The 24,498-nt window shown below is 39.4% G+C and overlaps 1 protein-coding gene across 7 annotated transcripts in view; it reads left to right on the forward strand.

The window, feature by feature from the left end:
* SLIT2 (slit guidance ligand 2) overlaps nt 1–24,498 on the forward strand; it is a 264,821-nt gene that overhangs the window by 139,230 nt on the left and 101,093 nt on the right. For all 7 annotated transcript variants that reach the window (XM_062636475.1, XM_062636477.1, XM_062636476.1 and 4 more), the window contains exon 5: nt 11,888–11,959. In XM_062636475.1, coding sequence (XP_062492459.1) covers nt 11,888–11,959 — 72 coding nt within the window. The remainder of the gene's footprint in view (nt 1–11,887; nt 11,960–24,498) is intronic.

The raw sequence follows: 24,498 nt of genomic DNA on the forward strand, positions 1-24,498 counted from the left end.
GATTATTTTATAGGTGGATTTTCCTAGAACATTTAAATGTAATATATATACTGCTATTGTGGCAATAGCATCCAGCCAAAGTTGTAATGTGCAATGGAGTTTTGCACAGTCTTACACTTGCAGCACTTTGATCCAGTTCTTTATCCTAGGTTGTTCTTTTTATTTTGCTGTTGGTGAAGAAATTAGTTGTGATCAGCTTATTTTGGAATTTTCCTTTAGTTGCTTCTGTGCATTTTTACAATTTTTGCAACGGTTTCCACTTCTAAATGGCCCCTGTGTTCAGCTAGGGTACACTGTTCTTCTTGTACAGACCAATTGTATTGCCTCTTCTGTATTCTCAGCTCCTTTAGAATAGGAAACTCTTGACATTCTGATTGTTTTCATGGCACTGAGAAGAGAAAGGTTGTGGTGAAAGGAATTTGGGGGAAGTAGCTGGAACAGCCACATAAAGGGAAGGCAGGCTCAAGAAGAAAAGGAAGCTTGGAGCCCTTAAATAGAATCTTGAGACCCGGGATTTCTGTGATGCTCAGCTAGACTATTAAAGTCATTTAATATTGTCAGTGGGAAGTTTTACTTCTAGAATACTCGAATATTCATATCAGTATTTGCCCTGAAGTTTCCCAACAATTTCTTTTCCTTCTTCTCCTAAGAGCTTTAAATTGACTTTCATTAACCAGCACATAAACAGCACCCAATAAATAGAATAAACAAAAAATCTGGTCTGAAAAACTATCCAGTTGTTTAAATAATTCAGCTCGTTCTTACTGTTTTGTACCTTATTATCAGTGGAGTACAATATGAATACACATTTTTATCATCCTTTCCATGATTAGTTTACTCATACAACAGCTTAAAGTCCTAGTTTTTGGGACAGAAAGACAATGGTATGAGGCACTCTGCAAACAGAGTAAAAAACAGCCAACCAATCAGCACCACATAAAACAAAACAAAGTGATTCCGTGAAAAATATTGCTTCACAAGAAATGACAGATGGGTATAAGCAGATGGGTGAAGCCCAGGAAAACAATGATATAATATTGGTCATATTGATAAGCAGTAATTATGACAGTACCTTAGCTGTTGTCAATTTTTTTAATAATCCATGGTAATTCTTTTATAATCTGCTTTGGTTTCTTTTGCCATTCTTAGCGTACTTTTTGGCACTGAGAGGCAAGAACCTCAAAGCCTGAAGCATCAGTGCTTCACATACATTATGTGACTGCACACATATTGTATAAAGCTAAGACTGTACAATAAATCTGCCTTGTTAAGCAATCAGCTTGTCTCAAGAGATGGTACCCAAATTGCATCATTGACTCAAGTGAAGGAAGACTGAGCACAGTGCCATTCAGCTTTAATGATCTGCAAGATCATTTCTAGTTTACTCTCCAAATTTTGCCTGTCCCTTGACAAACTGTTCAAGATTAGTTTTAGTGTTAAGAAACACTTGGAGTACTTGTCTTATTATTGGACTAACAGTTTGGAGCTATACTTGATGAGAAATGTCTGCTACCAGGGGTGTAATTATTACTTGCCTGTATTGGAACAGCAGGTATGCATAATGGGGCTGGATCAGGAACTCGCTCTACTTTGTTTCGAACAAAGAGAGAAATTGCCATGGTTTGCTGAGTGATATTTCAGAAGAGAATATACAGGGTTATAGACTGTGCAGTAAAACTAGACAACATACCAGACAGCCTTTCAGTCAGTTCCTAAAAGTACTTATGGTTTCAATGCCAAAACAGGTGAAACAATATTAAATATTAAAGTTATGTTGATAGCTGCAAACTCCTGCTAGAAATGAAGTTTTGTTAGAGAGAAAAGTAGCGATAGATTTTTCAGATGGTGTTGAAGAGGTCTTTTGGAAAATTAAGTAAGTATGCCATCTCATCTATTCTTAATGTGAGCGGATCCCCCAACCAAGCCAAATGGATGTTTCAGCCGTGCATATGTTGAGTATGTAACGTACCAGAAGAAGTGAAAGTTACCTGGCAGCATCTTGCTTTATCCTTTCTAAGTTCTTAACTTGTAGTGCATTTTCAAGTCTATCAAGTGTAATAATTGATTAAAAATTAATGACCACATAGCCTATCCAGAAACTGATGGAATTAAAATAGCAGAATTTTCACTCTTACAAAAAAAGTGTTCTTTTGTGACCTTGTATGAAATAACAACACATAAAGATTAAAGCTACTTTCTATTTTGCCTTCAAGACCAACATGGTTAAATAAAAAGGAAGAGAAAATGCATGAACACAACCCATACATGCTTTACAAGTTATTGTCTGGACTACATTGTGATTTTTTAAACTTTAAATGCAAGATATACATATGGTCAAAAGTCATCTCCCACTCTGCAAACTCCAAGCTGGGTTGTAGGTCAATGATACCCATGCACTTCACAGCTGTGCTGATATCTTCAGGCATTGTTAGGGGAACGGTACTGCTATTAGAAATGAATAAGCAGTCAGTAAATGTCATTCAATACCTTCTTCATCTTGACCAGTTTGAGACACATTACGGATAAAGACTTAGTTTTTCTTTGTGGGGGGAGTGGGGTGATCTTAAGAGCTTCAAGTTTTTCTTTCAAGGATCTTCTTCTAACAAGAGGATTACACTGAAGCCAAATTTGAAGTAGTACTGCAATTCTCTCTTTTGAAATTGTGGGTGGTCCTTTCCTCTTTAGGAGCTACAACGTATAATTATTTCCTTTTTTTTTTTTTTGGTAGTCCTAAGCAAAAGAGAATTACATATTAATTTAATGGAACAGACTAACAAAGGCTGCTTTCCTTTCAAAAATGATTTCTGAGACTCCACTAAAATACATATGTGGTCCTAATACTCCTATTTTATTTCAGAATTAGCATTTGCTACACTATGATACTCTAGCACAATAAAAAATAAATGGTGAGTCATCTTAAGCAATTATTTTCAAATGGTACCAGAGTATACAAATTGATTTAAGTGCACTTTTGGAGACGTTGTAGAGTAGAATTGATTTTGCAGCCCATAGATTAACTTTTATGCCAAGACTGAGACTGGAGAGTTTGACTTATTCCAAACCCAAAATGTAATAATTTTAAAAAGTAAGAAGGCCCAGTGCTTGCACTGTATGCTATTGTCATTCTGCAGAAATTACCAACTAATGATACCTGAAATTATAAACAAGTCAACATCATATTATAACAGATGTGAGGAGTCAGGCTGTTTCTCTAGCAAAAAGAGATTAACATTAATTGTCACCATTTAAATTTTTGATGTCACATATAAAATGTTAAAGTTGAAGACACTCTGAAGATTGCCGGGCTACCAGTACTTCTGTTATGTAGTGTGGGAGTTTTTCCTCTTTCGCTGTTTATGTTCTATACTGTATGTAGGAATGATCTCCACCTCTGCTTTAATAAATGAATCGATAAAATGGATAAAAATATGTGTTGCTGAAATAATACAAATAATAATATACCAAAAGGTATAATAAGCAAATATTGTTTCAATTACAGATTTGTAAATGAATAGCATTTTAAAAACATGAAGCGTTAAGAATGAAAAAATCTTCAGTGGTTTCATTAAAAGTGGTATAATTTAAAAACTGAGGGATGAAAGTGAGCAGGGAAATTCAGTCTGAATATTCTTAGACAAGAGGAAGATTCATTCCTTACCATAGGAATTGCTGTGACTCACACAGTTCTGTACATATTGTAGTGATTGCCCTATGTTGTGAATGACTAAATATTCACTTGGGCCACGTAGCACACCGTGGCATAGGGAGTGATCTTGCTTTAGCATGAGAATAGATTATGTGTCTACTGTGTGCAGCACTTGAATCTCTTGGGAGTCAACAGAGCAAGTGAAAATTAGTGATGCAGGGAGAACCTGCAGTTCTGTGATCTAAATTTCTGTCATCTGCTTGTGTTCCTCAGCATGGTACTGATGCATACTACTTTGGTTTCTCCATCTGTAAAAGTAGGTTAATAGTTCCTTTCTCAGACATGAAATTTTATTGCTTTTATGGGTAGCTGGTAGAATCAGGCTGTAACCGGCAATATTGATTTACAGAACTAATGCTAGAATTTATAACTCATATTTTTGGTCTTCAGAAGAAGATAAATATATGCTTAGAGACATTGGCTACTGCTGGTAGTATTTGACTCCTTTTGTATCTGTATTATCAAGAGGAATAGCTGCATTGGATGTTTTACGGAAGAACAGAAAAAAAATATAATACCCACCACAACAAAAACTAATCCTGAAATTAATAAAAAGCTAAATTGTTTATTTAATAGTCAGAGAATAATGGTACAGCAGAGGTCTTCAGCTTGGGTTGTCATGGTTGGTTTTGTTTGAATTTTTTTTTGGGGGGGGGGTGTGTTTTTGTTTTTCAGAACTGAAACTTTTCAGAGTTTAAATTGAATTGTTAATGTTATTTTTTTTTAAACATTTTCTTATTCTGTCATAGTTGATTCACAGACCTGCCAAAATGCTGTGCTGTGCTAAAAGCACCTGAGAAACCATTTGGGTATAAAATTATCTTCATAAATAAGTAATGCAGTACTGTACCTTGTTATATGGTAATCCTGTAAACCCAAACGTATGTCAGTATTGTAACAATTAGCCGGATAAGCCTCATTTGACTGATGGTAAAAGTACTTACTCATTTGTATATATTAATATATTTGCTGAACTTGGAATAAAAGCCTGTTGTGTTACATAGATTAAAACACTTATGTTTGTTTAGTAAGCTCATGCTGTAACATATTTCTACCATGATGGAATTCCACATGCTTCAATAGTTTCCATTCACTTGAGCTATTAATTTTAGACGAACTGTCTCTCCAGCATACTCTCCCTGGATTTACACCATAATGTAATAGTTCAGTAGTATCTGTATTCTTGAAGGCTTTGTACTTTGTTTTGATTCTTGGTACGTACTTCTGAAAACAGTTTTCATGCTTACATACCTTGCCCTAATACAATAAAAATAGTGGTTGCCAAAGTCTGCCACTGTAACATTCAGAAAAGGTCTTAGATTAAATTCCTTATCATACTGGAATTTACCAATTTGAAAGAATGGTTGGGTGATGATAAATGTTCAGGAGCAGTAAAAAAAATCAGATCAAAAGTTTTCCGTGGTAACGCAAACCACCTAATGCAAAGTAGAAATACATATTTATTATTCAAACTTAGAAAGTGGAAAAACATCATTTTAGGATTAAAATCCAAATCAGAGATCCAGCAAAACAGGAAAAAGCCCAAACCTTTTTTGCCATTTCAGTCTGTCTTCTTTGTATTGGAAAGCCCATTGCTACTACAGCTTTTGCAAAAAGAGGCAGCTGCCAGCATTAATGGTAGCATGAAATAATCTCTTTCCATCCTTCTCTTGAGACATATCAAGGCACAGTTGAAACCTGGGGCTTTGGCTCACTTCTCTTACACTGTCATGTTGTAGCATGTTTTCACCTTCCAGGAGCTCAGGTTTTAAGGCTGGTGTTTTCAGCGCCTCCCAGTGTGGCGGAGTACTTAATTTTCTGTAACATCATCCTGTTATTCCATACTGTTCTGTAACATCAAAGCCAGGGGAATGAATAATAGCTTTTGCAAACCTGGGTCTTGTTCTGGAATAAGCTTGAAGTTTTAGGTGGCATGCCTCGTTAAGGTGACTGTGGCTGGATAGGTGTCTCAGGCCATGCAAGACCTCATAGACATCATAATGAAGTCTAGAATCTAGTGAGTAGTCTGTGCTGGAGCACATTTCACAGACTCTCACAGCTCCATTGTGAACAAGTAGTGTCTGTCTTCTATGATTTCTATGAATCATTCTGTGCTTCTGTGATTCTCACTGCCATCTAAATTTCTGTACTTTTTAAGGTGTGCAGATATGTTGTAGGAGCCCTGAATAGTAGTGATAAAAAGCAGATCATAGTGAAAACATCTAAAAAGGAGAGGACCGTTTAATATTCATAAATGAATTGTTTATTTAATTGCATCATTTAGGGATAAATATCTAATTGATATGTATGTTCATAAAAATAAGCTGTTACTTGTTCCACCAAAATCACCTGATTTGATTAGATAATCATTGTAGGTTCTTTCCAACTGAACTATCCTATCCTATTCTAAAATATATATAGGGATTTTTCAGCACCTTTTCATTCCAAGTGAAAATCCTCATGTCCAAATGAATGTATTTGTTTTTTCAGTCAAATAATTTGAAAAAAATCTGTTTTTTTCTTTGAATGCCCTGTAGTCTCATTATCTATGGTACCTTGACACCTTGTATGGGCATCAGGGATTTCATGCAGAATGTAGTTAGCTAGTGTTGAAACTATTGTTTTGCAGTAAGAGAGACATACTAAGAAAGGCTTACTTTGTTTATGTCAGATATATTTAAATGGTTATTAAGGATGCTGATCGCAGAATAGGTACCTTCTGAGCTATTTTTATGAACTGGTGTAAATAAACTGATAAGTACTCAATACTTAGTTTGACTCAATATTTCTGCCTTTTCCTTTAAAAATCAGGACACATTACTCATTCCCAATACTCAGTGTTTTTCAAAGTAGAGAATGGCATTTATGATACCACTGGTCAGACACAGGGGGAGGTTAAACCATAGAGGAAAATAAAATTACAAGTGATTAAATTTACAAGCAGGTTTGCCATCTTCAAAAGATTTATTGTTTCAGAATGAACAATGGGTTTAGCCACACAAAACTGTGATACAGCCCTTAACAGCTTATGATATAGATATTATATGTGGTGTTTCAATTTATATAATTAAAAATTTAGCACTCCTTTCAGGGTAAATGGGATATTCAACTGGGAACTATATATGGTGAGTAATAAAATAGCTGCAATGCAGTACTGTCTGCATTTTTTAAGAGCTGAAACATTCTATCAGGCTTATTAATATCAGGTTATCTGAGGGCTTTATCCTCAGATAAAAAAGCAACAGCATAGGGTTTTGAGGCTTTCTGGGGGAATAGGTTATTCTATTCTATTGGTATGAATTTCAGATATTGGCAGGATTCTAGGTTAGAGTTTTTTTCCTGATATACTTCTATCTACTAACCAGTAAATATGATAAATAGAAATGTACCGTTTCCATCCTGTTCTTAGGAAGGATTCAAGCAAGGCTTTGGCAAGGTCTTTCTCCTATTTCCATAAAGCATAATGCATTATAATTACTAATGTAATTCAGAATAAAAAAAAAATAACTGAATATACATAAAATGAAGCTGATTTAGGGTGGGGGAGGGTGGAGAGTGGTGTGCAAGGTTAGATTTATTTGGGGGGTGTTGTTTTGGTTGGTTTTTTTCGCTCTTTCATTGGTTTATGAAACACAGAAATTACATTATTTCAGGCATAATTTCAAATTAGACAAGTTCTACTGTCTACTGTCATTGGAATTAAGCCATTAAACTTTGGAAATTGTTTTAAGCATATGTGATTATCAAGATACGTTGCATGTAAATTGCTTTGACACAGTTTGTTTAAAAAGAAATTCTATGTTATGTTAGCACAATGATTTCAGGATTTACTTGATCACAGATCTTAGAGAGGTTATAGTATTTCTCTGGTTTTATTGCTGAGTTTGAATACTTGATGGACTGTGTTAATTAAAAAAAAGTTATTTAGGTATAACATAGTCTCTGAGTTAGAAATACACACCTCATCTTCTGTGGAGGGAAAAGCTAGCATGAAGGCTTTTAAAAGAATCACTATAGTTGGGCAAAAAATAAGAAGTCTTTGCGCATTTTCCTTAGTGTATCTTCATTTAAAGTGGGATTCAGCTTTGACATATGGATTTGGTTTTCTTCTTTTGCTTTTGAGAAAATGGGGTTGCAGCCAGAATATTACAACTCAGAAGATTGCTTGACATACATATGGCTTAAATAAATCTGAAACAAACCACAGTAAACCGGATGGTACAGTCACATCTGCCGCAGCACAGGTGCTCTTCCTTTCCTTCTCTGAAAAGAGCCTTTTTCAGCTGCTGCTAGCCTAACTTGCCCAGATGGCTTTTTGTGTGCAAATCCACTACTTAACCCAAATATTACTATGCCGCCTTTTGCCTTGATTAAATGAGCCCTAGAGCTCTGTTTGAGGACATTTCACACTAAAAGACGGTGAAGTTACATGTGGTAGTTCAGGTCCAGAGCACTGATTTGGTAATGTATGAATGGGGAGATGCATTGGAGACCGTGTGGTTGAAGGTGCTCTGCTGTCCAGTGAACAAAATGAAGCCCACAGAGTTGTACAAAGGAAATTTTTTGAAGAGTCAATGTCTAAGGTATTCCAGAATGAAGAATTTGGAATGTACCTTTCTAGGACTGATATAATAGAGTCAAGAACAATTTAGGTGAAAGAGGGCTATAGGACAACTAGAATCTTCATAAAGGTTAACTCATCAAAACTTTTTACTAAACCGTTGTGCTTTATTAATACAAACAAATAAAACAAAAAAACCACCAAAACCCAAAAACCAACCAAAAAAAACAGCCAACCAACTAAAAAATCTGTAGGATAGCCTTGGCTTTTTCACTCTAATTGCATATAAAACATTTTTTTAATCAATTCTGCTGTACCAGAGGTGTGCTGGATTTTGATGCAGCATATTGGGATGTAATAGTAATAGAAAATAATTTTTTCCAATGAAAGTGTCTTGGTCAGATTGCTGGCTTCATATGTGAAGCAGGTTCAGGACTTTTTTTCAAAAATATATATTTGTTCATGTAAACGTAGGATGTTCTGGGGTTTAGGGCTTAAATTTTATTGAAATACTTAAAATGCCTCTTTCATTTTAGTTGTACCAAGTGCCATCATAAAGTATTCAAATGCTATCTCTTTTTGAAATGGAAGATGAAGTTCACATAGTTATCAATGCAGGAAAACAGCTACCATCAGGCTGAAAAGGAGGTTTCTTCACTGCAGAATATAAGCTCCAAAGTCAAATCAATGTAACATAATGGCCTGTAAAATTGCCTGGGTTTGTCTAAGAAACAGATTTTTGCCCCATTTCCTCAGAAGGTCACAGTGCACCCGGCACTGCTTGTGACTTTCTTTTTTCGTGAACAATCTAGGAATTGCAGTAGAATGAGTTAAAACCGTTAAAAAAGACCACACAGCAATCCTCACTGAATCCTAGATCTGAAGTGTGAAATGTAGGTGTAATTTGTGCAAGAAAAATGTGAATGTTTATTTAAGCCCCACAGGTTTTTATAAGGAAACCTTTTTTTTACTGAGCAGATGAAAACTTGAAGCAATCAATAAATAATTACTGAAACCTTTTTCCTGATATTATAAGTAGGCATAAATTGTGTGTTGAAAGTCATATTTTTGAGAGAGGTAGAATTTTGCAGTGAAGAAATGAGTTAACTTACACTTTTGTTACATAAACAGATCCGAGTAAGTTTTACAAACCAGCAAATGCAAAAATTTCTCTTGGGAAATGACATTTGCTAACCTAGCTTAGGCTCTACCTTTAGAGGGTCAACGTTTAGAGGGATGTATTAAACAGTGCCTTGCACAGCAAGTTTGGGAACTTTTGCAGTCAAGTAGTTTACATTTCAAATGTGCTAAAATTAGCAGTGAACACTACTTCAGCGTACATGAGCTTGTGCTGCATGGAAGTGGTACTGACTGTATAGATACAGCGGTAAAAGTAGCATGCAATTAGTCAGTCTACTGTCTTTTGCATACACACAGACATACATCTGCACACATACAACCTCAGTGTATTTTTTATTGAAGACCCTTGCTCAATAGCTGTTATTTGTAAGTCCTTGCATTTGTGCTAAGATTTGCATTTAGTCAAGGAAAGAGATTTTGACCACTGATATTTTTAATTAGATTTATAAAAACAATTTACAGTGTCTCACTCTTGTTCATCTTCCACTTTTTTAATTATAAAAAATGGTGAATGATGATACTCTAGTAACTGTCATAAAAAATGTAATGCACCATTACCCATTACCTCTTGCAGTATATATTTATTAGTATGGCAGTGGTTTACATTGTTATATACATATATCTGTATTATAAACTATTCATTGATCATGATACAAATCACTACTGCTAACCTAACTGCTTTATGCACAATTTTTTAATAGTTAAAATATATTAATGAATTAAACAGAAGTATAAATATAGGTATTTGCTGTTTATACTTACAATGGAATTTCTTTTAAAGGAAGTAGGCTGTTAAATCATGATACAGTAACAAATGCTGAAGGCTGCTTTTTCATTCTTTGCCATTCAGTTTATTGTCAGAGCTGTGCAGTCATATCCCATTTCAGGATTACTTAGGTGACTTGAAAATTAAATAATAGTTCACAGATTCTCTTTTTTCGCACACGGTCAATAATGGTAAAATTGGGTCTACTTTTAAATATATTCTGCAAGATAGTGCAGTGCAGTTATATGCAAGAACTATGAAAGATTTAGTAAATAGAATGTGATTTTCCATAAATTAACAACTAATTGGATAAAATAAATTTGCTGTCAATGTATGTAGAATTATTTTCAAAAGAGTTATATTGATATAAATTCTGTTAAAGTTGGGCAGCCTGGGGTTTTAGAAAATCCTCACTTTTTTTAAGTTCATGAATCTGAAAGATTTTCAGGAGTGATTACTAATAACTGGAAATATGAGCTTATTCTCTTTAGGGAAAGAATATGTCAAAAGCATGACTGTTCATGTCTAATCAACTAAATGATTCTTGCTTATTCACTTCATCTGAGCTACGTCTCTTATTTCTATGCACTATTTTGCAATGTTTCTCCTAAAAGCTGTCTCCAAAAAGGCTTTTTAAAGATGTCTCTGAAAAGAAGGCTTTGCAAAACTTTACTTCTCCTGTTAGGATGTTAGATTGTATTTGATGTGCTTTCAGAGTGAAGCTCCTGATTTGGTTTTAGAAAAATGAAATCCAGATACCCATGACAAAACTGCTTAACAAACAGGCTGAAAATCCTAGTATAGAGACAGCCTGTAGGCATCTGATTTTTTTTCTAAATTTTATTCAGATGCTCAAGTGAGCCTTTTCATATAACGTCTTGTGTTCCCCTTATTGTCCATACATAGATGCATCTCTAGAGGACTCCAAAAGAAGGTCTGATTCCATAACTTTAAGACACCAAGGTAGATGGGCCCCTTTGAAGGCCTTCAGGCATATGGGAACCGTTTGTGTGGTAGATATGTTTGTCCAGGGCAGGAAATTGTCAGAAGTGAAACCTCGAAACCACATCTCCTGTTTTCTTACACTGATACCAAAAAAAATTACTGAATAAGAAGTTTAATAACATTTCTCTTTTGGAAAAGATGTTAGTTTCAGGTACTGTGGTACAGCTGTTCATGCAGGGATTTTGGGGAGGAGCATTAGATATTTGCTGCAGGATGGTTTTTAATACCTTCTTTTAAAATATATGGTGCGTCCCACTCTGAAAAAAGATTCAGAAATATATTGGTCTTAGACATTCCACAGCTTGATAGCTTTTTCTCAACAGCTTCCTACTTGTTTTTTTTGCTGGGTTTCAGTCTTCCTTGCGTGAAACTGAACGTACAATCAAACTTTTGATGTCACGGGTTTCAAATGGGTTGAAAAATGAAATCAGTCAGAAATTAAATCAGTTTGACCTTCATTGTTAAATTATGTAATGCTTCTGCTTTTAGTTTGCCATATATATTTGTTGTTTTGTAAAATAATTGGACTATTATTGCTGCTGCTTTTTCATCAATTGCAAATCAGTTGAGGTAATAAAATAAGCTTCATTGGAAGCATTGACTAAACTGTAATTGCAGATATTATTTTCTTATATGTTCTTTTTGTGTTACACAGAAAGTAATATATATGGCAGATTTTTAGTTTATTTTAATACTTTTTTTTCCTTAGTGATCTCAGTGAAAATCAGATTCAAGCAATACCAAGGAAAGCATTCCGAGGAGCCGTAGACATAAAAAATCTGTAAGTATTTTCCTCCTTCTTGTGTATAGTCTGATGATAATGCTTTGTCAATACAGTGTCCTTTTATACTATCAGATACCTTTTTCTGTAGCACTTTCACAGCTGCTTAAGGAATCCCTGCATAAAACCAATGCTTACAATTTCTTTTGGCAAAATAATGTATCTTAAGCATTCTAAAATTTCCCTACATGAAATCTAAAACACTGAATTGGAGTTGAATACAGCCAGGCATTATAACTGTTTATGGTAACCTGAGTTTAATATTTGAAAGTCAGGCTATTTTAAATATTTAATTGTTTCATGTGGAAAAAATAATTTTGCCTTGGTTCTAAGAGTTTCCCTTTTGTTTGCTTGTATAAAAGAAAAGAAGAAAAATTATGTTATTACCTACTTTTGCTAGCATTTATTTTTGTACTTGTTGGCTACTTTTCTTACACAGTTTTCTTCTGTGGTATAATAAGCCTTTCCTAAAAGACAGATACTCACTTTCCTAGAGATAGTGACCCTTAAGTTCATGGGCAGTTTTGAATTCACCACAGATCAATTAGGAGAAAAGTTTTCAAAGATGAATGCCCAAGATTTTGGCTTACTTGATATGATATTTAGAAATCTGGGGGTTTTGTTCAACAGTGTCTGTGATTGGGTTCTTCCTCAAAGTGAAATCCTACCACAGCTCAGTGGAAAAATTAAGTTCAAAAACATGCAAGTGCTTCTCAAAGTAGCTTTGTTGCTTTGTTTAACTGATGTCTTACGATGGTCTAGTGGGGGCTGGTGGATCTGGTCTGATGATAAAGAAGGGAAAGAGCAGTTTTGGTAGGAGGCTTGCCAGACTGGTCAAGGAGGCTTTAAACTAGATGTGTTGGGGGAGGGGGGCATCATTCCATCCCAACACACCCAGTCAGCTGCCAGCACCTATAATAAATGCTCGGAGCAATGCAGATATATCCCAGCTGCTCCAGCCAATGAGCCGGCTTCATTTGGAGCTCAGCTCAGATGTCTCTATACAAATGCCGGAAGCATGGGGAACAAACAAGAGGAATTAGAGATGTGTGCATGTCTATGGGGGTATGATATAACAGGCATCCCAGAAACATGGTGGGATGGCTCCTATGACTGGAGTGTTGGAATGGAAGGTTACAGGCTCTTTAGAAAAGACAGGTCTGGCAGGTGGGGAGGGGGGGTTGCCCTTTATGTTAGTGATAGGCTGGAGAGTATGGAACTCTGTGTGGGGACAGGTGAGCAGTCCACAGAGAGTTTGTGGGTCAGGGTTATAGGGAATATAGCTATGGGAGACATTACTGTGGGGATCTGTTACAGACTGCCTGATCAAGGACAACCTGCAGATGAAGCACTCTATAGACAGATAGGAAAAGCCTCACGCTCACAGGCCCTTGTTCTCATGGGTGACTTCAACCACCGTGGCATCTGTTGGAAGGACGGTACTGCCTGGCACAAGCAATCCAGGAGGTTCCTCGATCGTGTGAAAGACAACTTCCTTCTGCAAGTAATAGAGGAGCCGATAAGGAGAGGTGCCATGCTTGACCTCGTGCTCACCAACAGGGAAGGGCTCGTTGGAAATGTGACGCTCGAGGGCAGCCTTGGATGCAGCGATCATGAGATGCTCGAATCTGAGGTCCTCAGGACAGTGAGAAAAGCGTGCAGCAAGCTCACTGCCCTGGACTTCAAACGAGCAGACTTTGGCCTCTTCAGGAACCTGCTTAGTAAGGTTCCATGGGATATAGCCCTAGAGGGCAGAGGGGCCCAAAACTGTTGGTTGATATTCAAGGATCACCTGCTACAAGCTCAGAAGTGTTGCATCCCAACCAGAAGGAAGCGCAGCAGGAGAACCAGGAGACCTCCTTGGATGGATAAGGAGCTCCTGAGGAAAATTCAAATGAAAAAAGAGGCTTATAATAAGTGGAAGCAAGGACAGGTAGCATGGGAAGAGTACAGGGATGTTGTCCAGGAAGCTAGGGACCAGGTTAGGAAAGCTAAGGCCCAGTTCGAATTAAACTTAGCTAGAGGTATTAAAGATAACAGGAAGGGATTCTACAGGTACCTAGCAAATAAAAAATAGACTAGGGAGAATGTAGGCCCCCTCAGGAAGCTCTCGGGAGAACTGGCTACACAGGATTTGGAGAAGGCTGAGGTTCTGAATGACTTCTTTGCCTCGGTCTTCACTGGCAAAAGCTCTGACCACATCACCCAAATCTTGGAAGGCAGATGCAGGGACTGTGAGAATGAAGACCTTGGGCCCACTGTAGGAGAGGATCTGGTTCGAGACCATCTTAAAAATCTGAACGTGCACAAGTCCATGGGACCTGATGAAATCCATCCGCGGGTCCTGAAGGAGCTGGTGAATGAAGTTGCGAAGCCGCTGTCCATCATATTTGAGAAATCATGGCAGTCAGGTGAAGTTCCCGAATACTGGAAAAAAGGGAAATATAACCCCCAATTTCAAGAACGGGAAAATGGATGACCCAGGGATTACAGAGCAGTCAGTCTCACCTCTGTGCCTGGCAAAATCTTGGAGCAGATTCTCCTGGAAGGCATGCTAAGGCACATGAAAATCAACAAGGTGCTTGGTGACAGCCAGCATGGCTTCACTAAGGGGAAATCCTGCCTGACCAATTTGGTGGCCTTCTATGATGGGGCTACAGAACTGATGTACAGGGGTAGAGCAGTTGATGTCATCCACCTGGACTTGTGCAAAGCGTTCAACACTGTCCCACATGACATCCTTGTCTCTAAATTGGAGAGACATCAATTTGGTGGATGGACCACTCGGTGGATAAAGAACTGGCTGGATGGCCGCACACAAAGAGTTGTCGTCAATGGCTCAATGTCCGGCTGGAGACCAGTAATGAGTGGTGTCCCTCAGGGATCGGTGTTGGGACCGGTCTTGTTCAACATCTTTGTCGGTGACATGGACAGTGGAATTTAGTGCGCCCTCAGCAAGTTTGCCGATGACACCAAGCTGTGTGGGTCGGTTGATACGCTGGAGGGAAGGAATGTCATCCAGAGGGACCTCGACATGCTTCTGAGGTGAGCTGATGCCAACCTCATGAAGTTTAACCATGCCAAGTGCAAGGTCCTACACCTGGATCGGAGCAATCCCAGGCACAGCTACAGGTTGGGCAGAGAAGAGATTCAGAGCAGCCCTGCGGAGAAGGACTTGGAGGTGTTGGTTGATGAACAAAATGAACATGAGCCGGCTTCATTGTGTGCTCACAGCCCAGAAAGCCAACCGTATCCTGGGCTGCATCAAAAGGAGCGTGACCAGCAGGTCAAAGGAGGTGATCCTGCCCCTCTACTCTGCTCTTGTGAGACCTCACCTGGAGTATTGTGTGCAGTTCTGGTGTCCTCAACATAAAAAGGACATGGAACTGTTGGAACAAGTCCAGAGAAGGGCCACGAGGATGATCAGGGGACTGGAGCACCTCCTGTATGAAGACAGGCTGAGAAAGTTGGGGCTGTTGAGCCTGGAGAAGAGAAGGCTGCGTGGAGACCTCATAGCAGCCTTCCAGTATCTGAAGGGGGCCTATAGGAATGCTGGGGAGGGACTCTTACTTAGGGACTGTAGTGATAGGACAAGGGGTAACAAATTCAAACTTAAACAGGGGAAGTTTAGATTGGATATAAGGAAGAAGTTCTTTACTGTAAGGGTGGTGAGGCACTGGAATAGGTTGCCCAGGGAGGTTGTGAATGCTCCATCCCTAGCAGTGTTCAAGACCAGGTTGGACGAGGCCTTGGGTGATACGATTTAGCATAAGGTGTCCCTGCCCACGGCAGGGGGGTTGGGACTAGATGATCTTAAGGTCCTTTCCAACCCTAACTATTCTATGATTTTGTTCTATTCAGAACTGGTTCCATCACTATTCATGGCCTAAAAGAGGCTTGGCTGCAAGGAGAAGTCTGCAATTTTTTTCCATGATCTTCCGCATTTAAAAATTGATGCAGCTACAGAAAGGAACTTTGTACTAAAAATAGCAGCGTCATTGAAGATAGTCTACTGACAGGGCAGTGGTTTAGAATGTAATAAAGGTACTAATATATTTTCAGATAGCTCCATTCAAAAACTGAATTAGGATGCTACTCTTTAGCTAAGATAATATTTATCTCTTGGTGTGTTTTTTCAAGGTAAGGATCCTGAATTATGTCTGAAACTTGCATTAAACAGTAGATCCACCCCTTAAAGACTTTGCGGATATAATTAAAAAAAAAATCATAAAGGCAATAGCATTGCTACAAGTCCAAATCATATATGTAGCATATAGTTTATTGTGATAGAAGTACTACATGTATCTCCTTCTTGGTTGTCCCAGAGATAAAACCAGCGAAAAAACCCTGGAAAACCCCTGATCTCAAATCGTTACAGTCCCACTACAATTGTGAGTCTAAGAAATATATTTCTCTGTCCTATAAATCCTACCTATGTTCTAATAAGGAAGAGCATCTTATATTATTGTGAGATATAGATGTAAGTATCATACTGATTTGCGGGGTGAGTTGAGTGGATTCTAGTACAGCATTTATGTAACTAGATCAGGCTGTTGTGACTTTCCAGAAGTTTAGGCAAGAAGGTGATCTGAACCCTAGCCTTCCATCTAGCCTTGGACATTACTTAGAGAAGAATGATGGCAAGAATTGTTGGAGAAAATTAAGGAGGCAGTTGATAAGTGATAGGTATAGAAAACATCGCTTTGCAAAGGAAAATATGAAGTGAACCACCTGAAAGAAGTTCGTAGCCAGTATCATTCTCTTTTCCAAGTAACAAATAATAGGATGAGAGGAAACAGCTCCAAGTTGTATCACAGTATCACAGTATGCTGGAGATTGGAAGGGACCTCAAAAGATCATCTAGTCCAATCCCCCTGCCAGAGCAGGAACACCTAGATAACGTTACACAGGAATGTGTCCAGGCGGGCTTTGAATGTCTCCAGGGAAGGAGACTCCACAACCTCCCTGGGCAGCCTGTTCCAGTGTTCTGTCACCCTCACTGAGAAGAAGTTCCTTCTCAAGTTTAAGTGGAACCTCTTGTGTTCCAGTTTGCACCCATTACCCCTTGTCCTATCATTGTTTGCCACTGAGTAGAGCCTGGCTCCATCCTCGTGACACTCCCCCTTTATATATTTATAGACACTAATAAGGTCACCCCTCAGTCTCCTCTTCTCTAAACTATAGAGACCCAGCTCCCTCAGTCTTTCCTCATAAGGGAGATGCTCCACTCCCTTAATCATCTTGGTTGCCCTGCACTGGACTCTCTCCAGCAGCTCCCTGTCCTTCTTGAACTCAGGGGCCCAGAACTGGACACAATATTCCAGATGCGGTCTCACCAGGGCAGAGTAGAGGGGAAGGAGGACCTCTCTCGACCTACTAACCACCGCCCTTCTAATACACCCCAGGATACCATTGGCCTTCTTAGCCACAAGGGCACAGTGTTGGCTCATGGTCATCCTGTCGTCCACTAGGACCCCCAGGTCCCTCTCCCCTACACTGCTCTCTAGCAGGTCGTTCCCCAACCTATACTGGAACCTGGGGTTGTTCCTGCCCAGATGCAGGACTCTACACTTTCCCTTGTTATATTTCATCCCGTTATTCCCTGCCCCACTCTCCAGCCTGTCCAGGTCTCGCTGGATGGCAGCACAGCCTTCTGGCGTGTCAGCCACTCCTCCCAGCTTAGTGTCATCAGCAAACTTGCTGATAGTACACTCAATTCCCTCATCTAAATCGTTGATGGATATATTAAATAATACCGGTCCCAGTACTGACCCTTGAGGCACTCCACTAGTTACAGGCCTCCAACTAGACTCAGCCCCATAGACTACAACTCTCTGGCTTCTCTCCTTCAGCCAGTTCGCAGTCCACCTCACTACCTGGTCATCCAGTCCACACTTCCTCAATTTAGCCGTGAGAATGCTATGGGAGACTGTGTCAAATGCTTTGCTGAAGTCAAGGTAGACCACATCCACCGCTCTGCCATCATCCATCCACCGTGTTATTTCCTCATAAAAGGCTAAGAGATTGGTCAAACATGATTTCCCCCTGGTGAAGCCATGTTGACTGCCCCTCATAACCCTCTTATCCTTGATATGCTTTAAGATGGCACCAAGGATAAGGTGTTCCATCACTTTCCCAGGGATGGAGGTGAGGCTGACCGGTCTATAGTTACCCGGGTCCTCCTTCTTGCCCTTTTTGAAGACCGGAGTGACATTTGCTTTCCTCCAGTCCTCAGGCACCTCTCCCGTTTCCCAGGACTTGGTAAAGATGATGGCGAGTGGTCTAGCAATGACTTCCGCCAGTTCCCTCAGCACCCGTGGGTGCATCCCATCTGGACCCATGGATTTATGGATGTCCAGATTGCTCAACTGATCTCTAACCCATTCCTCATCGACTAAGACAAGTCGCTCCGTCGACCTGACTTCATCTAAGGTCTCAGGGGTATAGGGCTCTTCAGGACTGCCTGCAGCAGAGTAGACAGAGACAAAGAAGGCATTCAGTAACTCTGCCATCTCTGTATCTTCTGTCACCAGGGCACCCATCCCGTTCATCAGTGGGCCTACATTGCCTCTGGTGTTAGTTTTGTCTGCCATGTACTTGAAAAAGCTCTTTTTGCTGTCCTTGATCCTTCTTGCCAGGTTTAATTCTAAGGAAGCCTTAGTCCTCCTAGCTGCCTTCCTACATCCCCTAGCAGCAGCCTTATATTCCTCCCAAGTGGCCAGCCCCTCCTTCCATGACCTGTAAACTCTCCTCTTCCACTTGAGCATACCCAGCAATTCCCTATTTAGCCACGCAGGTCTCCTGGCCCTCTTCCTTGACTTCCTACGTGTCGGGATGCTCCGATCTTGAGCACGGAAAAAGCAGTCCTTGAATGTCAACCAACTATCTTGGGCCCCTTTTCCTTCAAGCAGCCTTGCCCATGGGATTTCCCCTAGCAATTGCTTGAAAAGGCCAAAGTTTGCCCTGCTAAAGTCCAGGGTTGCAATTCTACTTGGTATTCTACTAGTCCTACCACACAAGATCCTGAACTTCACCATCTCGTGGTCGCTGCAACCAAGGCAGCCCTCTACCCTTACTGCTTCGACCAGACCCTCCTTGTTAGTGAGGATGAGATCCAGCAGCGCTCCTCTCCTGGTCGGCTCATCCACCATTTGCAGGAGGAAGTTATCATCCATACACTGGAGGAACCTCCTGGACTGTGGCTCGGTTGCCGAGTGGTCCTTCCAGCAAACATCAGGGAAGTTAAAATCCCCCATGACGACCACGGCCTGTGACTGTGAGGCCTCTCTCAGCTGCCTGTAGAAGGCCTCGTCAACTTCCTCACCCTGATCTGGTGGTCTGTAACAGACACCTACAACAGTATTGCCCCTGCCAGCCTGCCCCTTAATTCTCACCCACAGATTCTCAACTCGCTCATCATCTGTCCCCAGACAGAACTCGGTGCATTGTAGTTCCTCCCGCACATAAAGAGCAACCCCACTACCCCTCCTGGCTGGCCTGTCTTTCTTGAAAAGGACATAGCCCTCCATGACTATATTCCAGTCATGTGAACTGTCCCACCACGTCTCTGTAATTGCCACCAGATCATAGTCTCCTGACTTAACACAGGTTTCCAACTCCTCCTGTTATTTCCCATGCTGCGCGCATTGGTGTACAGACATTTCAGGGAGCGAGCTGAGCACACCGATTTCACCCTAGGATTATAGGAGGCCTCCCAGTCTTCATTAATTATGGAGCGCTGCCCCACTGGGGCAAGCCCAGCTACAACCCCATCCCCCTTCGAATCTAGTTTAAAGCTCTCCAAATGAGCCCTGCTAATTCGTGCCCCAGCATCCTTTTGCCTCTGTGAGACAAACCTTTCTCACTTGACATTGTCCAGACTGGTGCCCTATAAAACCAGCCATTATCAAAGAATCCAAAGCCCTGCCTGTAGCACCAGTCTCGTAGCCAATTGTTCATGAACTGAATCTTCCCATTCCTTCCCACATCATCAGTGGAAGATGGAAGGAGTGCGGAGAAGATCACTTGAGCCCCAGACTCTTTCACCATCTGCCCCAAGGCCCTGTAGTCTTTCTTGTGCCAGAAGAGATTTAGACTGGATTTCAGGAAAAAATTCTTTACTAAATAGGTTTGTCAAGTGCTGGAACAGGCTGCACAGGGAAGTGGTTGAGTCACTATCCCTGGAAGTATTTAAAAGTTGTGTAGATGTGGCAGGCACTTCAGAACATGGTTTAATGATGGACCTGCCAGTGCTAGGTTTATGGATGTACTTAATGGTTTTAAAGACCTTTTTCCACCTTAATGATTTGATGAAGGAATTTAGCGTCTATTGGGTAATAAAGCTAAGGTCCAGGAACCACGTATTTGTATACACTGTCAGAGATCTGCCATAGACAGAGCTTTAAGCTGAAAAAAGTGAGATTTAGATTAGATCTCAGGAAAAAATTCTTCACTATTAGTGAGTGGTGAGGCACTGGTCCAGGTTCTGCAGAGAAGCTGTGGATGCCCCAACCCTGGCAGCGTTCAAGGCCAGGTTGGATGGGGCTTTGAGCAAGCTGATCTAGTGGAGGGTGTCTCTGCACATATCAGGGGGGCTGGGACTAGATAATCATCAAGGTTCCTTCCAACCCAAACCATTATAGAATCATAGGATCATAGAATAGTTAGGGTTGGAAAGGACCTTAAGGTCATCTAGTTCCAACACCCCTGCCGTGGGCAGGGACACCTCACACTAAACCATATCACTCAAGGCTTCATCCAACCTGGCCTTGAACACTGCCACAGATGGAGTGCTCCACACAGCTTGGTGTCATCGGCAAACTATTCTATGATTCTATGATCTAATTTTGGCATTTTTTCTATAACTGTCCAGTATTGATAATGTTAAAGATGTTAAACAAACTTATGGAAGAGATGGGTGAATGTACAAAGTGTAAAGAAGCCTATATTAGAACATGTTGTAAATGCAAGATTTGCTTTGTGTAAAAACATTAATTACATCAATTTCAATGTAAATTGCAGACACTCTTTTTTTAAATGCAATGGCTGATAACCATCCCATAGAGTAGCTCTAGTAAGGTATTTCAAATGTAGTTAAATCTCACAGACCTTCACCTGCTTACATATTTTATGTTACCGAATGGAGATTCACCATTCTCTCACTCCCCCTAAATACTTCTCCATTTGAATCAGGAGTTGGAATATTTTAGAAAATATCTTATTGTATGTTCTTCTAGTCTTTGCAGAGCAATGGGAATTAGATGGTAACTTACATTATGTGAAGAAAATCATTTCCTTTAAGGTTAATGATACCACTATGAACTTTTGATTTCCTGCTGATATGTTAGTCCTAGTGTCCTCTTGACATTTCTCAGAAGAATCTGTCTAGTTTTCAGAAAATGTGGCCATGATATTTTCTTTCTGGACATCTTCCTAATAACATCCACAGTACAGATTCTGTAGAAGTTAAAAGCAAAATGGACAAGGCATTATGAAAATTGACCCCCTGGGCAAGCTGCCACACACTTATAGTAAAAAGAATTTAAAAAAAAAACCAAACAAACAAAAAGCCCTAAGAAAACATCCAGCTTCACAAACCTACTTCATATATAATTGGAATTTCCTGTTTTCCAGTTAATTTCTTGCTTTTCATCTTTTAGCTGAGAAGAGTCTGGCTTAGTAGATGCACTCCCTTTTATCAGTTGTACGCAGAAAAAGTGACAAAAACAAGGGAAGCTTATTTTTTTACAGGCTCCCCAAACTGGATGCCCAGTATCTGATATTTTGGCAGTTCAAATGTAAGAAAAAAAGCCTAGTGGCTCTGTCTCAGGGTCTTGATTTTCCTCTTCAAGGACAGTGACTTGAAGAATAATCCACTTTTAGCGTAGCAGCTGATATGGGAATTGACAGAAATTAGGGTACAAGTTCTGGAAAAAAGAATGCTGAAAGTTGCTCTTAATTTGCTACTTTTTCAGGGATAAAAATATGCACCAAGAAGTTAGGTTCTTCAGAGAACAGAGTGACACCGTTTTTGAAAAATAAATAGGAATTATCATGTAAATTGGAAATTAAACACAGGGTTTTTAATATACATGTTAATGATGATTTTGTAACCCTCCCTTGGTGATGCAAGTACTCACTGGATGTGAAAGATGTTTTAAATCTTCCCAACCTAAGGAATTTTCTTTGTATTTAAGATGGTAAGAATATGCTTTAGGTGCCCAGATTATAAATTTGGACCTGTTGTTTTTTGAATCCGGTTACTAGGAGGAAAAATAACTGGGTTTAAATAGCAAACAAATATGAAGCACCACTGAAAGTATAAGAGTGCTGTGCTCAGGTTTTGATAAGTAGATTTTGTCCCTGGTCTGATGATTTTGATAAAATTATATTATGACATTTCCGCTTGAAGTACACAAAGTTTTCTAAGGTTACAACTTTCTCTTCCACTGTGTAATCAATATTTGGCAGAGGATGGAAAGGAATACACCAACATCATGGCAGAATTGTGATGCTAAATGTATACAACTGTCAAATGATACCAAAAATACCAAAGAACATTTTAATTGTATCTCCCACAAGCATCTTTTTTCCCTGTTTCTCTTGTCATAGTCTAGCCTTAGTTTCGCTTACTCTCTTCTTTGATGCCTTTGTGTTCATTTCAGGACACTGTAGCTGTCACCCCAAGGATAAAGGCTACAGAGCAATGTAGTAGCTTCATGGATTAAATTGTGTGGGAAATGGAGAATTAGCAAAGAGAGACAGACACCAGCACACAGTCAGAGTTTCCATTACACTAACCGTTGTTCAACACCTCGGTTAATATTACTTGTTGTTGCCCTGATGCTTCTTTTAGGTTGATTGCAAAAGATTTATAACTAGTGATGTCACTAAAGGTATAACTGAATGTTGTATTAATCGTTGTTAGCAATGATTGGACTTTTTTTTTTTGTAAGTTCAATTTTATTAGCAGTCAAAAAAGAGATCTGCTGAAGATGTTCTGGTTGCTGATTTCTTCTCAGATCATGCACAAAATTCCACTGCAACTGTGAATAAGTTGTAGGCAGCTGAATTTGATGTGGTTTCATCTGCTAAGTCAAGTGCCAACTCTCATGGAAAATTTTACATGGGACGTGATTTTAACCTCGTGACAAATATGTCCTATGCTTTTACTAAGAAGAGTAGCAAATATCACTGTGGTTTGTGCACTTCCCTGTAGATTCTTCCTGTATTATTACAAAGCAAATTGAGATAGAATATTGGTTTGAACTAAGATGATAAATTGTGGTAGGACGACTTGTATTCAACTTTAAATTTTATTTGGCTATGTCAAGTACTGAGAATAATGCAAATAACTTTTGAGGATTTGAATTTTAAAGAAAAAATGAAATTTTTTTATCTTTCTGTTCAGTGTTGAAGCTTCATGGAAAAGTTAGTTGGACGCTTGGGAGCCTTCAGGACCTTTTGTATCTACATTATTTTGGAAAGCGAGACTGCCTTTGCTTCACTAAACAGGGAGATATAATGATGTCATAGTGATTTGCAGAGAGGTTGGTTGGTATGTAGAGTAAGTAGGTAGAAATGGTTCTACAGAAAAAGATTTTCTAATAAATATTTGAATAAACCACTCTAACAGAACATATGAAGACAGGCTGAGAAAGTTGGGGCTGTTCAGCCTGGAGAAAAAAAAGCTGCATGGAGATCCCGTAGCAGCCTTCCAGTATCTGAAGGAGGCCTATAGGGATGCTGGGGAGGGACTCTTACTTAGGGACTGTAGTGATAGGACAAGGGGTAACAAATTCAAACTTAAACAGGGGAAGTTTAGATTGGATATAAGGAGGAAGTTCATTACTGTAAAGGTGGTGAGGCACTGGAATAGGTTGCCCAGGGAAGTTGTGAATGTTCCATCCCTGGCAGTGTTCAAGGTTGGACAGAGGCTTGGGTGGTATGGTTTAGTGTGAGGCGTCCCTGTCCATGGCAGGGGGGCTGGAACTGGATGATCTTAAGGTCCTTTCCAGCCCTAACTATTCTATGATTCTATATGTATATGTGTATGCATGTGTGTGTGTATATATATATATGAAAATGAAAAAAAAAGAATCTAAATTATTATTTGGATTTTGGGGCTTAATATGGCTTCCATACTAGAATAGAAATGTATTTGCTTCTCTCATTATATTGGACTTGATACTGTTTGTCATCTCATTGCTAAATTGCATTATTTCTGGGAAGTCATACTGATGTGATTGTATTTTTGCATTATATAACTTACAGATTGTTCTTTCTGTGTTCATCCTCTTTTTCATGGCATTCTTCTGCTTTATTTTGACTTTTTTTATTCTGCCACTGGAAGACCCTTGTGGGTTTAGCCAAGTAGTGTCCTAGACGATTTTGAGACTGTGAAGCAATTGCACCGTAGATATGTTCTCCTTTTTCTTCTAGTTTAATAAGCAAGTGCGCCTCACTTAGAAGTTTTGCAAGTCCTGTTTTTTTAATTTTGGGATAAAAGCAGGTTAACAATTTGATGTATTATATATATT

The sequence above is a fragment of the Pezoporus occidentalis genome, unplaced genomic scaffold (assembly GCF_034315485.1).
Source record: "Pezoporus occidentalis ecotype Australia unplaced genomic scaffold, CSIRO_AGI_Poc_V1 ctg48, whole genome shotgun sequence".
NCBI classification, from domain to species: Eukaryota; Metazoa; Chordata; class Aves; order Psittaciformes; family Psittacidae; genus Pezoporus; species Pezoporus occidentalis.